Here is a 15,071-nt window from a genome sequence, read left to right as displayed (position 1 = left end):
TACTAGCCTTGCTGGCTACGGGCTACCTTCATTACCAGAGGTGGCCCGCCTGCACACACCGGCTGCCGAGGAGCTGGGGAGGAGGAGGCCTTGCACCCGTCCTGCGGGAGGGGTCCTGGGGCAGCTGCTTTGCCACCGTGTGCATGTAATTCTTGACTCTGTGGATCTTAAGTCCACCCAGGGCTTTTCTTACGTTGTTATGAAATTGTGCAATGTCACAGACTGGAATCCGCTGCCACGGGAAGTGGTGATGGCCACCGATCTAGATGGCTTGTAAAGGGGAATGGAGAGATTCACGAGGGAGGAGGCCACCCGTGGCTACTAGCCTTGCTGGCCACGGGTGACCTCCTTCCCCAGCAGCGGCCCACCCGCCTGCACATACCAGTTGCTGAGCAGCTGGACAGGAGGAGGCCTTGCACCCGTCCTGCGGGAGGGGTCCTGGGGCAGCTGCTTTGCTGGACTGGAGGGACCTTTGCTCTGATCCAGAGTGGCTTTTTAACACGTGCTGCTGTCATGACAAGTAACCCTGTACAGCTGCCATGTTCTTCTCTTTGACTGCCGCAACGGAGAGCCGAGTTTGACTCCCCGGAGCTATCGGACCTTCGGCTGTGCAACAGGGACCGTGGACAGCGGAGGAGAGAGAGGAGCTGATTCACCCCCCCCCCATTTCCTGAACATTCAAGCCAACGGGCGGCAAGTCAGTTGGAGCAGAAAGGGGCAGAGCTGCTCAGCCAATCCCTCCATACCCCCAAGTGGGCCCCACCCCCCAGTTGGTGCTCCTTCTCTTGCTCGTGATCACAAGGAGATGTGGGGCTCCTTTCCACACCACTGCCCCGCTGGCCACCCACTCCTGCTCCCAAGAAGCTCTCCAGGGCAGCGGCCAGGCCAATGAGAGGTCTCTGCTCTCTGGCCTTGGCACCATAATGGGTTAAATGTTGCAGTGCTGGCAGGCAGCGGCAAAGACAGGGTCTTAACCGTGGTGGCTCCTCCCCTGTGGAATTCCCTCCTGAGGCAAAGACCACTGGCTCCATCTGCTGCTTTTAGGAGGGCTTAAAAAACAAATTTGCTTGCTTGGGCTTCTACTGAAACCTTGTTACATGTGCTGCTTTTAAAGTATATATCCCTTTTTGCTTGTTCGTTTTTTAAAGACCTTTAAAGGAGATGTAAAGTGATCCGCTACACCAAGGACCCATGTTATGCAGGTGTTACCTGCTTGTTGTTACCACATTATCAGAACAGGAAACAGGGGGAGAACATTAATGAAACAGTGACCGCATTTTTAGAAAAACCATGCAGAAAATGCAACCTTTTCACTCCATCGGTACAGGGCCTATTTCCCTGAACGAGCATTTCTGCTGTGAGGAACCCCATTTTCCCCCAGAACTCATCCACAATGTTTTGTCACTAGGAAAATATGATTTCAAGCCTCGGCCAACTAATTTGCATTTTTGCTGAATCGCACAAATGCAGTCACCAGTTGGGCTCACGCATGTGATGAGAGATTCTCAGCCACATCACTCTTCTGCAAAGGTTTGCCAAGTTTGGAACCAGAGTGGTGCTTTGGACTTTGTTGGACTGCAGCTCCCATCATCCCCAGCCAACCTAGCCAGTCGTGAGAAATACTAACAGCTGCAATTCAGTAACCTCTGGAGAACTATTAGCTGTTTACTCCAACACTAAAGCTACGAGGTACTGGCAAGCGGGTTGTTTTTCTCTCTGCCTTGACCTTCTGAGCAACTGGCACAGTGGTGTGCAAACACACGCGCCCGCCTCACGCTCCTGAGCAGAAGGGCCTCTGAGGTGTGGTGCTCCTGGACACACCTAGCAGACCTAGGCTGAAGGTGCATCTTCCGCTATCTCACCACGAGGAGGTGTGGCGCACTCACCTGAGCACAATTCTGGGGGGCAGATAAAGTGGACTTTGTTGTCCGGACAGGAACTTCCATACTAGTTTTTGCTGACACAAAGAACTCCTTCTGCAGAGAGAGAGAGAGAGAGAGAGAGAGAGAGAGAGAACTGATTATACAAATAGAAACTGCATCATGTGTAGAATCATTGACTAGTAGAGTGGGAAGAGGCCTGTAAGGCCACTGGATCTAACCCTCCCCTCCAATGCAGGACTCCAGATCAAAGCATCTCAGATCCATGGCTGGCCCTGGACTGCCCCTGATCCTTGGGACCCCGGCCCACTTCTCTCTGCCCTGCCCTTGTGCCGAGTCCTGCTCTAGGTATGCAGCACGGAGTCCAAGTGAGTCTGCTAAGCCAGCTTGCACACCACCACCTGTTGTACAAGTGGAATTTGACTCCTGCACACCCCCCCCCCCCACACACACACACCATGTGCAAAGAACGGGTCCTTTGCGTGCTTTGCACGAAGAGGAATTCTGCTCGTGTGCCCGAGTGCGGGCAGACTTGATAACCTCTTGGCTGACTTGCTAGGCAGGCCCGAGCACAGGAAAGACGCCCAGCGAGTGCTGGATCTGTGCAGCCCCCACCTGCGCCTCATTTTCTGTTGCGCCATGCGTGGCTCCGTCCAGCCTGTCCTTCTTTAGAGACACGGGGAAGGGTTAACGGAGGGCAACCCGTCAAGCGCTCTTTTATTTACAAGCAGGAAGTGTGGCCAGAAAAAGGAGGAAGGCACCTCACATCACAGAGGCAGCCCTTTGAAGGAGAGGAGCCGACGGGTGGTGGAGGAAGCACGCAGGCAAAGAACCGTTTGGTTTGCTTCGCCGAGGCCAAGCCAGTAATAAACAGGGAGCTGATCATGACAGAATCTCGGTTTTCAGTTTGCGAGGAAATGAACACTCGGGTCCGTGGAAAGATCAAACGTTTGAACCTCTGTGGCTTTATTGATCAGTGGCCCAGTACCTGCGGTCACTAACGACAATATATTACTGATTAGAAGCAAAAACTACAGAATCTCAGCCCATGTACAGACACTTTTATAACTTGCTAGTCATGTACACCAATGCAGAGTGTTAAGTTTCCAGATAATGTTGATACAATAGCATCTTGATGTCTTTGGGCATAACATAATGTTCTAAACTGATCAGAAACAGAGGTAACAATAGCATGGAAAACATTGTTTAGTTGCAAAGTCATGCCTGACCCAGCATGACCCCATGGACAACATCCTTCCAGGCTCTCCTGTCCTCCACCATCCCTTGGAGTCCCCCCAACCCCACACCCACCGCCCCAGTGACCCCATCCAGCCACCCCATCCTCTGCCGTCCCCTTCTCCTTTTGCCATCAATCGTTCCCAGCATCGGGGTCTCCTCCAGCGAGTCCTTCCTGCTCATTTGGTGGCCAAAGTATTTGAGCTTCAGCTTCAGGATCTGGCCTTCTAAAGAGCAGCCAGGGTTGATTTCCTTCAAGATTGACCGATTGCTTTATTGATAGGTCAATCTAGTAAATTCTTGACAGTTCAGGTCAGCCGGTGTTTAAACATGCAAATGTGTCTGATGGAGGAACCATTCAGGATACCTGGTTTGACAACCACACTGCACAGGCGCTTGCCTCTGTTGAGCTAGATGATTAAATGGGTCCATTCAGAAACAAATGGAAGTCATTGTCTCAGTGATCCGAACACTGCTATTTCCCCACTGACGGTATTAGCCTCCAGCAGCTTCTTAGTCCATCTAAGAGTGCCATCTCCTTAAGGCAGCAGCAATGCTAAACAGCAACCTGGCTTGGAATTCTGCTGCTTTCTGAGAAAGAGGTGCAGGTTTGATTTTATAACACAAAGGCACATATACGCGATCTTTTTTCTCCCAGCATTTATGTGGATTTTCCCAACAATTGCTTTGCAGGGACACAGCCTGCCTCAAGCATTTTCAGAGATGCAAGCTAAGTGCGCAGGAAAGCGTCTTGGCATGGCTGACCTGGTTGCCTCCGCCAGGTCATGTGCCCTTTTCATCTGGAAACCAATGTCTGAGCCTGACCTCCTGCTTTCCAGTTCCACCTGACTTGATTTCCTTCTCGCCTGCTCCTGGCTGCTGTTAACCGGCTGCCCAGAGTCATCCAGGAGCGAGTGAAAGAGCGACGGGGCTGCTTGGATAAAGACTGTCAGCACACAATCACTGCTGGGCTGTGAAAGCATCAGTAATTTGGGTTGGACTGCATTCAAACAATTGAGAAGAGGATGAGACAGGCTTTGACTTTTCTCTTTTAGGGCACATTCCCATGCATGATCAGGCCACATACCAGCCCTACAGCAGCCAGCATTTCAGTCATAAATACAAGAACTTGGCTGCAAACTGCTTTTTGTGCAGCGTCTTCCACCGCTGCGGAGGATCATTAGACGCCTGCCCACAACTGAGCCCAGCAGAAGCCGACTCCATCCGCCACCCCGCTGCAAACGTTGTGGTCAATTTCATCCTCCTTTGGACAGTTCCCAAATGAAACTAGCCCGGCTCCAGCATGAGATTGCTAAAAGGAAATGATTTTTGAGTCCCGAGGAAGAAGGTCACAAGCATTGTTTTGTTCTGTTCAGTATCTTGCACAAGACTGCAAAGCTGCCTGCCGCCTCTTTAGCCAGGCGTCCGCTCCTCTCTACTCCATTGCTCTCCATGCTTTCCATTTCTTAAAATGTCTCCTAGCATCAGGTGTTTCTCCTCACACCTGCCCGAAAGCCCCTTCTTCCTTCTCTGGATACTTTCCTTCTAGCACCATTTTTTGACAAGGAGAGGCAGCTTCATGTTACTCTGCAGTAAGCTTGGGGTGTGAGATGAAACATTCTTGTGCCAAGCTGTCCTCTCTCCTCCAGCTGCAAGGCCCTGTTGCTTGCTGTACATAGAAACATAGAAAACAGAGCAAGTCAGAAGGGGTCTCCCCGGCCATCTAGTCTGACCCCCGGCTCCAGCCGGCTCCGCTCCGTACACGCAGGCTTTGCAGAGCTGCGAGGGAGAATCACAAAAATGGTGCACAATCCATGGCCAAGGAGCGGGCTGGAGGGGAGACTGGCACAGATCTCCTGGTGGAGGGGGAATTTTCACCAGCTTCCTGGCAATAGAGGTGCAGGATGGATAGAGGTTTTCTGATATGGATTAATAGAGCAACCTGGGTTTTTCGACTGTCCTTGGGACCTGCTAGGGGGACTCTTGGGGTAAATTCCTGTGCTTTACAGTTTACTGCACCACCATCCATTGGCATGCATTGCTTTTCATCGATGAAAGCATCCTTTGAAATATTTTGTTGTTCAGTCACAAAGACATGCCCAACTCCCTGCAAGCCCATGGACAATGTTCCTCCAGGTTCTCTTGTCCTCCACCATCTCCTGGAGTTACCCCAACCCCACACCCACCGCCCCAGAGACCCCATCCAACCACCTCAACCTCTGCCGTCCCCTTCTCCTTTTGCCTTCAATCGTTCCCAGCATCAGGGTCTCCTCCAGCGAGTCCTTCCTGCTCATTTGGTGGCCAAAGTATTTGAGCTTCAGTTTCTGTCCTTCTAGAGAACAGTCAGGGTTGCTGTCCTTCAAGACTGACTGATTTGATCTCTTTGCAGTCCAAGGGACTCCCAGGAGCCTCCTCCAACACCACACTCCAAAAGCATCAATTCTTTGGCACTCAGCCTTCCTTATGGTCCAACTCTCACGGCCATACATTGCAACTGGGAAACCATAGCTTTGAACTTTTCTTGGCAGGGTGATGTCTCTGTTTTTTAGTATGCTGTCTAGATTTGAAATACAGACAACAACTTTAGAGAGACAGGGCATGATTCGAAGGCTGGTCCTATCCCCCAGAGCAACTAAGTTCATAAGAACAACCACCACATACCAAGTCTTACTTCTTCATCACTCGAATGTGCTTGCTTTTGGAAGCAATCCTCGGGATGTTTTGTGCATGTATTTATTTATTTACAGCATTTCTACCCCGTCCTTAACAGCGTCTCAGGACAGCTTTCAACAAAATCCAACGAACAATAAATAAACAGAAAAAGTACAATCCACATAATGCAATAGAAGGGTGGAATGCAATAAATAAGATTGAATGTGGCTAAGCATGAGAATAAAAGTAGTTACACATTTAAATATTAAAATGTCGGGTAAATAAAAAGGTTTTTACTTGGCGCCGAATAGATAATGGCGTCGGTGCCAGGCAAACCTCTCTGGGGAGCATGTTCCACACACAGGGCGCCACCGCAGAGAAGGCCCTGCTCCAGGTGTTCCCTCTCCTAACCTCCTTCAAGGAGGGTTCCCGGAGGAGAGCCCTGCCTCTGATCTTAAGGGGCAGCAGATCATATAGGGAAGAAGTTCCTTCAGGTATCCCAGTCCCAAGCAGTTTAGGGCTTTATAGGTTAATACCAGCACCTTAAATTGGGCCCGGACTTCAATCAGGAGCCAGGGAAGCTGGTAGAGCACCGGTGTTATGTGGGAATAGTGACCAGTCCCCGTCAGCAGCCTGGCAGCTCTATTTTGAACCAACTGAAGTATCCGGACCATTTTCAAGGGCAGCCCCACGTAGAGCACATTACAATAATCCAGTCGGGAAGTTACCAGAGCATGTGTCACCATTGCCAAGCATTTTGTGGAGACAAGATACATTGCACATCCTGAACGAGGAAGGAGTCACTTATGATTTTGATGAGTGCGGTATGAATGGACACACACAGAGGAATGCTGTCGAATCCACTCTGAGTCTCTCAAATGGTCCCAACTTCACCCAAAGGTCTGGTGTATGTTAAGATCTGGTGTATGTTAAATGCTGCAATCCAGTCCAGGGTCTGAGCTTCAATACCAATTAGCTGAAGGCACAACTCTTTGGGGAACCAAAGTTGTTTCATAGTCTGCGAATCCTGCAGGACTGGCTTAGTCAAATCGATGTGTTGAAACTGAGGAGAGAGAGAGCGTCCGAGAGAAACCATCTGTACCTCTTTGCTTGAGAAACATAGAAGGGGATGTTCCTTAGCAGAAGTAAATATTAAAAAGTTTTTTCAATGACACAGTCATTCTGCCCGTACAAACGTAAACGGAAAACCTTTCTTTGCATGACAAATGTCAAGGAGTCGTGCTTTGCCATTTCACATGCAAAGTTTCATGGTAGGTCCTGGATTTTGTGGGACATATACAAGCGAGGCGCCACAAACCTCCCGTACAGATTCCATTTTTTAAATAATACCAGGAACCTGAGATTGTCCAGTGGGTGGGAGGTGCAGAGTAGGGGTTGTGAGAAGGAGAATTCAGGAAGTGGGTACCTCCCAGCGGAGGAAGCTGTGATCATTATCAGCACCAAGTATCAGAAAAACACCTTTTTGCACAAAAATGGACTCTTGGTTTTCCTCCAAGCATTCTTTTTCGGCAACCTAAACTGATCCTCTGTGGAGAGCGGAGTTTTCTTTTTTTTAGTTCTTGCTGTAAGTTGGCAATTGGGGGACGACAGAAAAAGCCATCCCACAGTCTTATTGGCATCCCCCGGCACCGCATAAGAACTTGGGGAAGGTTTCTGTTGGTAATGCGGTGGAGAGTTCAACTCTCAGATTCAGCTTCCTCGGGTGCCCCTTAAAGGGTTCCAGCCCAAACAGGGGTGTAGCTGCTGGGTCTGGACTTTGTGGCTGCAGCGCGGGCAGGGGTGCAAATGGCCACCCAGGGAAAGGGTGCCAAGCCATAACAGGTCTGGCCTCTTTACCTGGACCAGCATGGAGATGCCAGGCCGTGCTGGGGTTGGCACTGCTCACAGCAGTATCCCTTTCTCTCCCGCAGCTGCCTCCCCATGTGATCTGGCTGCAAGAGGGGCAGATGCCATTTTGAGGCCGCTTTCGCAGGAGGATCACGTCCAAATCACACAAAGTTCCTCTCCACTCAGCTGTGGGCAGGCCCCATCTGGGGTCCTGTGCCCAGTTCTGAGCACCACAGCTGAAGACAGACGCAGACAAGCTGGTAAGGCTTGGAGAAGGACAACAAGGAGGATCTGAGGAAGCCCTCGGAGGAGCGATTGGAAGAACCTTGCTTGGCTCTGAGAAGAGAAGACTGAGGGGATATTGCACAGCGCTCTACAAGTCCTTGAAGGATTGTCCTCAAAAGAAGGACAGGATCTCTTCTCAATCAGGGCATAGAATAATGGACTCAAGTTACAGAAAGATGGATTCTGGCTGAAGACCAGGATTTGGGCTCTGTTGTGGAGCCCTATAGCTCAAAACACATTCCTGGGCTCAGAATTCTTCTGCCTTTAGCACAGCACCAATCTCCACTTTGGAAATTGCAGGGTTCTAAAAAACAGCAAGTAGTTCCCGGAGGTTTGAGGCCTCCTCAGTCTGGTCTACACTACCCAAAAGGCCATTGGTGTTGTTTCAAAGTTGAGGGACTGTCAATGGAACTTTGCCTTCTATAGATCAGCTGAGAGCTGGAGAAGCCACTCAGCTTTCTGCTGGCCATGCTTCCGTTGCGCAGAAACTGTTTTCAAGACATGGTCTGGGCACCAGCCAGGCCAACTGCCTGGTAAGGGAACGCCTGAGATGTTTGAACAGTCGTCCTCCAAGATTCTTCTCCAATTCCTCTGTGTAAAAGGTATTGATTTTGTCAGGCTTAACAGGAGCAGGCGTGAGTATGATAAACCCCAAAACAAATTATAAGGTTAGAGAACTGTGCCCCCAAATTTGTAAGGTTAGACAAATGTCCTTGGTTGCAGAAGGACCATGTCTGCTCTTGTTCCTTTGAGAAGTTGCCAAGAACAGAAGGGGTATAAGCATGGAATCTGTACCAACCTCACCTTTATAATCTCCTTTGTACGGTCTGTTAATAAAGCTTTTTAATATCTTCCGCCAAGCATTTAATTTGTCTCTTGGTCCAAAAAAATCCCCATTTTCCCTAGCAGAACACCAATCTCTCTCTTTGTGTGTGTGTGTCTACCAATCTGTTTGCAATCCTATTTCATTGAGCAACATTGGCAAGTCGTCAATTTACCCTAAAGGATTAGACCACAGACCTGTTTGCATTCTCAGCCAAGCAAGACTGGAATTTCCCCCACCCCTTCTTTCTCGAACCACTCCCTGAATCCATACGAGAGTCATATCTTACCATCCTTTTCTGCTCTCCTTTTATTTCCCATAGAATCCCCTTTTCTATTTCAGGCACCAGAATAAGGAAATTGGCCCACTGGGGGCACGGGGGACGGGACACGACTTCCCTGTCACTCAGTCTTGGGCAACTGTCATACTCAGCCTGACATCACGACTGTGCCAAGAAATGGCAGCCCGCAGATGTTGCCTGGCTCGCGCATCCTTCCCTCTTCCGCACGCAGCTGCGCCAGAAGTGGAGCGAGGTGTGGGTCTGGGCGACACACATGTTCACTGGTCTCCCAGCATGAAACCGTGGCCCAGCGTTGCACCCGAACTGTCCCCACGAAGCACAAGGCTTCCTCTCTGCCTGGCAGTCAAATGCCCGGGAAGCAAGCGCCTGGCAGGAATGAATGAGCACAGCGGTGGAGAGCAGGGTCACGGGGCAAAGCAAACCACTCACTCTTTGAGTGCTGGTCATTCTGAAACAATAGCAGGCAACACAAAATGGCTTTGTTTGCTTTTGAGTGCCATCAAGGTGGGGGGCTACCTCTCTTGGGCTCCCTGCCCTGAGTTTTAACTTGTTCCTTACTTTCCAAATTGTATCATTTTATTTAGTGGCATGCTAAACAAAACTTCCTGTTTTTCAGCACCCTCTTTATTTCGGGTCAAAGACTGGTTATAGAACTACTGCTACTAATCTCTAGCAGCCATCTGATGACTGGGCAAACCCCAATGGCAGCCATTTTGTGAGAGTGCACACGGCACTCACAAAACTCTAAATGTGTCCATGGATGCAGAGAGTCTCGGACTCCTTCAACACTCAGACGGACATACTGGCATTAAGGCATTTTACGACAATTGTAACATTCCAAACTAACTGGGGGTGTTCCTGAAGCACACACATTTCTGATACTCCATTAGAATAATGAGCTCAGATCGTAAGATTACGAAGATTGTAATACAGCCCCTCGCCTGTACTCATTTTCATTTCAGACCTTGCCCTTGATGTCCCTTTCCCCATCCGAACGGAGGCTACAGTTGTACCCTTGTGCACGTGCACACACACACAAAGAGGCTGACACAGCAGGGCAGAAATATGCAAAACAGACTATGACACCTGTCCCAAGGGGGCCAATCAGGCTGACGATCAGGCTGGGGAGGACAAAATGGGCCCCCAAGGATTGCGGGGTGCACAAGCAGGCGTGACGCCACGTGTCTGGACACAGGCAGGGGTGAGAACTGGGGCAAAGCTCAGGGGCGGTTGCAGGAACGGGGGGAAGCCCAGCTGCAGGCTGTGGGTGGCGGGAAGGCTTGCTGCCTCTGGAATATTCCTGCCCAGCACCTGTGCTCATCCAGGGGAATAAATCTGAGGCACTTTGGCCTTTGCGTTTTGAGCCGTAAGGACCTTTGCGTAGGCAACGTTCTGTATGATCACTAGCAGGAAGCAGGTTCTCTGCTGCCTTCCAGAGTTCGGGCAAAGGAGTGCAAAGTCTCTGTAGATAAGAAGCAAAACCCAAATAGATGCTCCAAGAGAAATCCTCCACGCTGGAGGACGAGGCATTAAAATAGCAAACGGTGTTTGGGTATAAAGTGACGCACATCATGGTTCTATCTCCGTATAGATGGATGTGGGTTGGAGACTAAGCTGGCTGGCCACGAGGGGGAACTTGGGGTTTGGTGGGTGGCTCAGGGAACTCATGAACCCATCGGGGAGCAGCTGTGAAGAAGGAAACCAGTGTGTTGGGCATGATTAGGAAAGGATGTGAAAATCAAAAGGCCAGCATTGTGATGGCTTTGTACACATCTGCAATGAAACCATTGTTGGACGATTGTGTTTAGCTGGGGTCACCCTTAAAAGGAGATTGTACAGCTTGAAGAGATGCAGAAGAAAAGAGCAATCAGAATAATTTGGGGTGGAAGCAGTTTTGCCACGAGGGAAAAGTTACAAAGATTTGGGTCACTGTAGAGAAAAGAAGGGCTAGTGAGGATGAGGAAGGAAAAGAAATTTGTCCACTGAAGCATGTACATTATGCAGACGGTGGAGAGGGTCATGTGCTTCCTCTTTCATAACTAGACCCAAAAGATTAGTGGGAGATTTAAGACAAGAGAAGAGGAAGAGTTTCTTCAAAGAATGCCTGTCTAAACTATGGAACTAGCTCTGCACAGCTTGGAAGCCGATCAACTGCCTCACCTGAGCACAATCTATCCAGACACTCGAATCAAACTCTGGGGCTTGCCTCCAATCGCCTCCTCCAAGAGGGCTTGGTTGGTGGCTACATGCAGAGGGGACTTTCAGGTGGTGGCCTCCCAGTTCAGGACCCCATTTACCACTGTGGCCCACTGGGTGCCAACTTTAATATCCTGTTGGAGCCAGGTTACGCCTGTCTTCTACCACTGGGCATGTAATTAGTTCATTGGAGCTTTGCTAGCTGTTTAAACAGATTGTCTGAGTAATTCCTATAGCTGCTGTTCCTTTTAAATATGCCTTTTAGTTGGGTTTAATTTTTTAACAGTAACCTGCTGAAGAAATTTCCAGTGTTGTTTGTATTTTGTATTTTCTTTTTATGGGTTGTTGTAAATTGCCCCAGAGAGCTCTGGTTACTGTGAGATATAGAGAATAAACAAACATGGAATTTGCTGCTGCAAGTTGTATGGATGGCTGCCAACTTGGGCCTTTGAAGGAAGAGCAAGCTATTAATGGTTATTAGTCCTGATTGCGACATGTGATAACCAGGGCCTCTGAATATGCATTGCTGGTGAACACAGATTGGAAGGGGGCATTGTATTTATGTCCGGACTTCCCACGTTCTCTGTGGGAACAAAATGGTGGCCTTATTGGTCTTTGGCCTGGCAGAGCTCTTCTGTTCTACCACCATAAACCGAGTCAAATGCCCGTTCCACCAGTCCCAGTATGGCTCTTCAAGCTGGCAGCAATTCTTCCGCAGAGGGCTGTCCCGCCATCCTGCTCTCTGACACCATTTTTAAGACTGTGCAGGAAAGTACATCTGTGTTGCCACTGAAACATATGGAACGGCACCGGGAGGCCAAGCTTCCAAACAATATGGGGTTCCCCGCAGGAGCTGATGTTTTGCTGGGCTTTGGAAGAACATGTGCATTTCAAGTTTTGCAAGTTCATTGCAAATCCAAGTCACGGCAGTTGACTTGCGGAGAAAGCAGCTGATTTGCAAAGCCCTTCTGTCTCCGTACCACGTCACGTTTCATGCACATACTGTGGTACCTTGGCTCACGAACTTAATCCATTCCATGACGCTGGTCGCGACCCAAATTGGTCGTGAGCCAAGTCCAATTTCCCCATAAGGCTCAATGTACATAAGGTTAATCCGTTCTGTAGCCATATTTTAAAATCACAAAAATTTGAAACAAAGTAATGAAGAAAAACAAAGATTGCAGCCATCCCCCCCCCCCCCAGCAAGGGCATGCTCGCAGTTGCATTTTTTCAGGGAAGATGGGCGCGATCACGATCGTCACCCGAGCGGAGTTCGCAAACTGAGGCAAAATTTTTCCAAAATTTCTGTTCGCAAGCCGATTTAGTCGTGAACTGAGGCGTTTGTGAGCCGAGGTACCACTGTACCTTGACTTTGAACTCAGCTTATTATGAAAACATATTTCACTGCCACTTGTGTTTTTCCCCTCGAGGCACAGGTGAACAGTTCTTCACTTCCGCTCATCTTGTTTGTTTTTCCCTTGGGAAAGCTGAAATTGAGGGCTCTTATATTCTCACGCTGAGACAAGTGAATATGATTTGCAGACACCCCTATTTCTGCTCACCTGATCTAGAAAGGAATACTTAAAGTTGCAAGATGCCAAAATAGGCACCCAAAAAACAATGAATGGACTTACCTGTGAATAACAGTTGAAATGATCATCGGGAATAATGTTATTGGTGCAAAAAGGCAGCAAGGAAAGGACCTCATGGAGGTTTAGAACATGCATGGCGTGAAAAACGCAGGAGTTCAGTTTGCTCCGTTTCTTTCTCGACCCTAGAGATCAAGTGAAAGAGACTGAATGGCAGCAGGTGTGAACCGGCTGAGAGAAAGCTTTCTGCCCAGAGCACAGGTTAGGGATGCAAAGACCAGGCTGGGGTCTGGCTCTCTCATGCTCCCCAGGCTTTGTTTCTATGCTCCACCCTGGCCAGGAAGTGAGATGAGTGGCAAGCAAGCCAGCTGCTTGGTGCAAAGCGCACGAAGCTGGCAAGTTAGATGTGCCGACACAGAACTCTGCTAGAACTCGCTTCCTGCTGGACGCCTTTGCAAACGGCATAAGGCGGATGCAGAGAGCAGGAGAGAGCGGGCCAGAGTCCAGTGCAATCTGACAGATTCCCCCCCCCCCAAAACTGGATTCCTCACAGATGCCTGGCAGGGTGGAAGTGGCCGCCACACGCTTGGCATGAAATGCTGGGCTCCCGCGTGGGGGCAGCGTGGAGGAAGAGTTTCGCCTTGCCTCGGGGGAGGCCTGGCCTGGCAGCTAGCAGCTGACTAGGTTATGAGCTGCAAAATTAGGTGAGATGGACAAATCAATGGCTGTTGGCCAGGATCACCAACTGGACTTCCAGCCTCAGGCACGATATACCTTGGGTGCCGTGTGCTGGCTAGGGAGGGGTAAGAATAGCAGGGGCGCCCAGTGCATTCCCATCCTGTTTATGAGCTTCCTGGAAACACCTGGCTGGTCACTGTGGAAAGAGGAGCTGGGACTAACTGGGCTTTGAAATGGTCCAGCAAGTCTCTTCTGATATTCGTTATTTCCTTGTGCCGTGCAGCTTTCCCGTTCAGAACAGAGCCTAAGCAACGGCGGGGCCAAAATTTCACAGCAGGCCATTTTATGAGGTGCAGAAATTGGAAGGTCGGTCGGTCGGTCTTCCTTCCTTCCTTTCCTCCATACTTGGTATCACACAGTGACCAGATTGTGAACCCCACTACCCCTTACAACACAACAACAACAACAACAACACATTTCTCTACTACCTCACAGCCAAAGCTCTCTGGCAATTCTAAAGCAGAAATCGGTGGGAAAAGCTCCCTTGGAAGGAAAGACATCCCACCACTATTGGCAAGCCTCACCCTCAAGAAACCGTTGGAGAGTTTCTCCGCCTGCAGGAGAAATTCTGTGAAAAGTTCCTCCATCTTGAATCGCTCAGGCAGGGCGGAGAACCTTTGCACGCAACTCTCTGCCCCAAACCCAATACCTTGGGACACCTGATTCGGAGATCTTAGCGCTGGCCAGGGGGCCATCTTCTTTTTGTTTTTCTAGCAGGAATGACCTTTTTGCTCAGTGGGACCCGTTTGGAATGCAGTGATGGAGTCACTATTCGACAGAGATTTGGATGTCATTTACGAAGACCCTAAGCCTCTAGATCACTACATACGGGAGGGTAAGTCACCTAAGAGCTGAGACGTTTTGGGTCAGACAAGAGTCTCTCTAGTCCAGCATTCAGTTCACACAGGAGCCAACCATCTCCCTATGGAAAATCAACCTTGTGGGATTCTGCCCATAGCAAATCTGGCGTTGGGCAGAAGAGGCCTTCAACACATAGAAACATAGAAAACAGAGCGAGTCAGAAGGGGCCTCCTGGGCCATCTAGTCTGACCCCCGGCACCAGCCAGCTCCACTCACGACATGCCCACCATGTGGACGTCCAGCCTATCCTTGGACACCCGCACCAATGGGGCCTCAACCACCTCCCGTGGAAGCCCATTCCACACCCTCGGGGTCCCAACTGTCAGGAAGTGCTTCCTGGCATCCAAATAGAACCTTGGCTCCCTGAGCTTTGCTCCATTCGAGCACGTCCTGCCTTCCTCTGCAGGGGAGAACAGGCCTCTACCCACCTCTGTGTGACACCCCCTCACATACCTGTATGTCGCCAACAGGTCCCCTCTGAGTCTCCTCTTCTCCAGGCTGAAGAGACCCAGTTCCCTCAGTCTCACCTCATACGGCATCCCCTGCAAACCGGCCACCAACCTTGTAGCCCTACGCTGCACTGACTCTAACCTGGCTATATCCTTCCTGTAATGAGGTGCCCGCAACTGGAGTATTGTGCTCAGTTTTGGGCCCCTCATTAC

At 49.9% G+C, this 15,071-nt stretch overlaps 1 protein-coding gene across 1 annotated transcript in view; it reads left to right on the top strand.

Annotated features, from left to right (window-relative positions):
- Window positions 1–14,193: 14,193 nt before the first annotated feature.
- Window positions 14,194–15,071, top strand: part of LOC123034709 (kelch-like protein 40a) — a 12,135-nt gene continuing 11,257 nt past the window's right edge. Inside the window, exon 1 of the mRNA XM_044452296.1 lies at window positions 14,194–14,383. Coding sequence (XP_044308231.1) covers window positions 14,308–14,383 — 76 coding nt within the window. The 5' untranslated portion in view covers window positions 14,194–14,307. The remainder of the gene's footprint in view (window positions 14,384–15,071) is intronic.

Source organism: Varanus komodoensis, unplaced genomic scaffold, assembly GCF_004798865.1.
Source record: "Varanus komodoensis strain SLA01 unplaced genomic scaffold, ASM479886v1 scaffold71, whole genome shotgun sequence".
NCBI lineage: Eukaryota > Metazoa > Chordata > Lepidosauria > Squamata > Varanidae > Varanus > Varanus komodoensis.
Note: the sequence above shows the minus strand (reverse complement) of the source record. Positions and strands in the feature narration are given on the sequence as shown.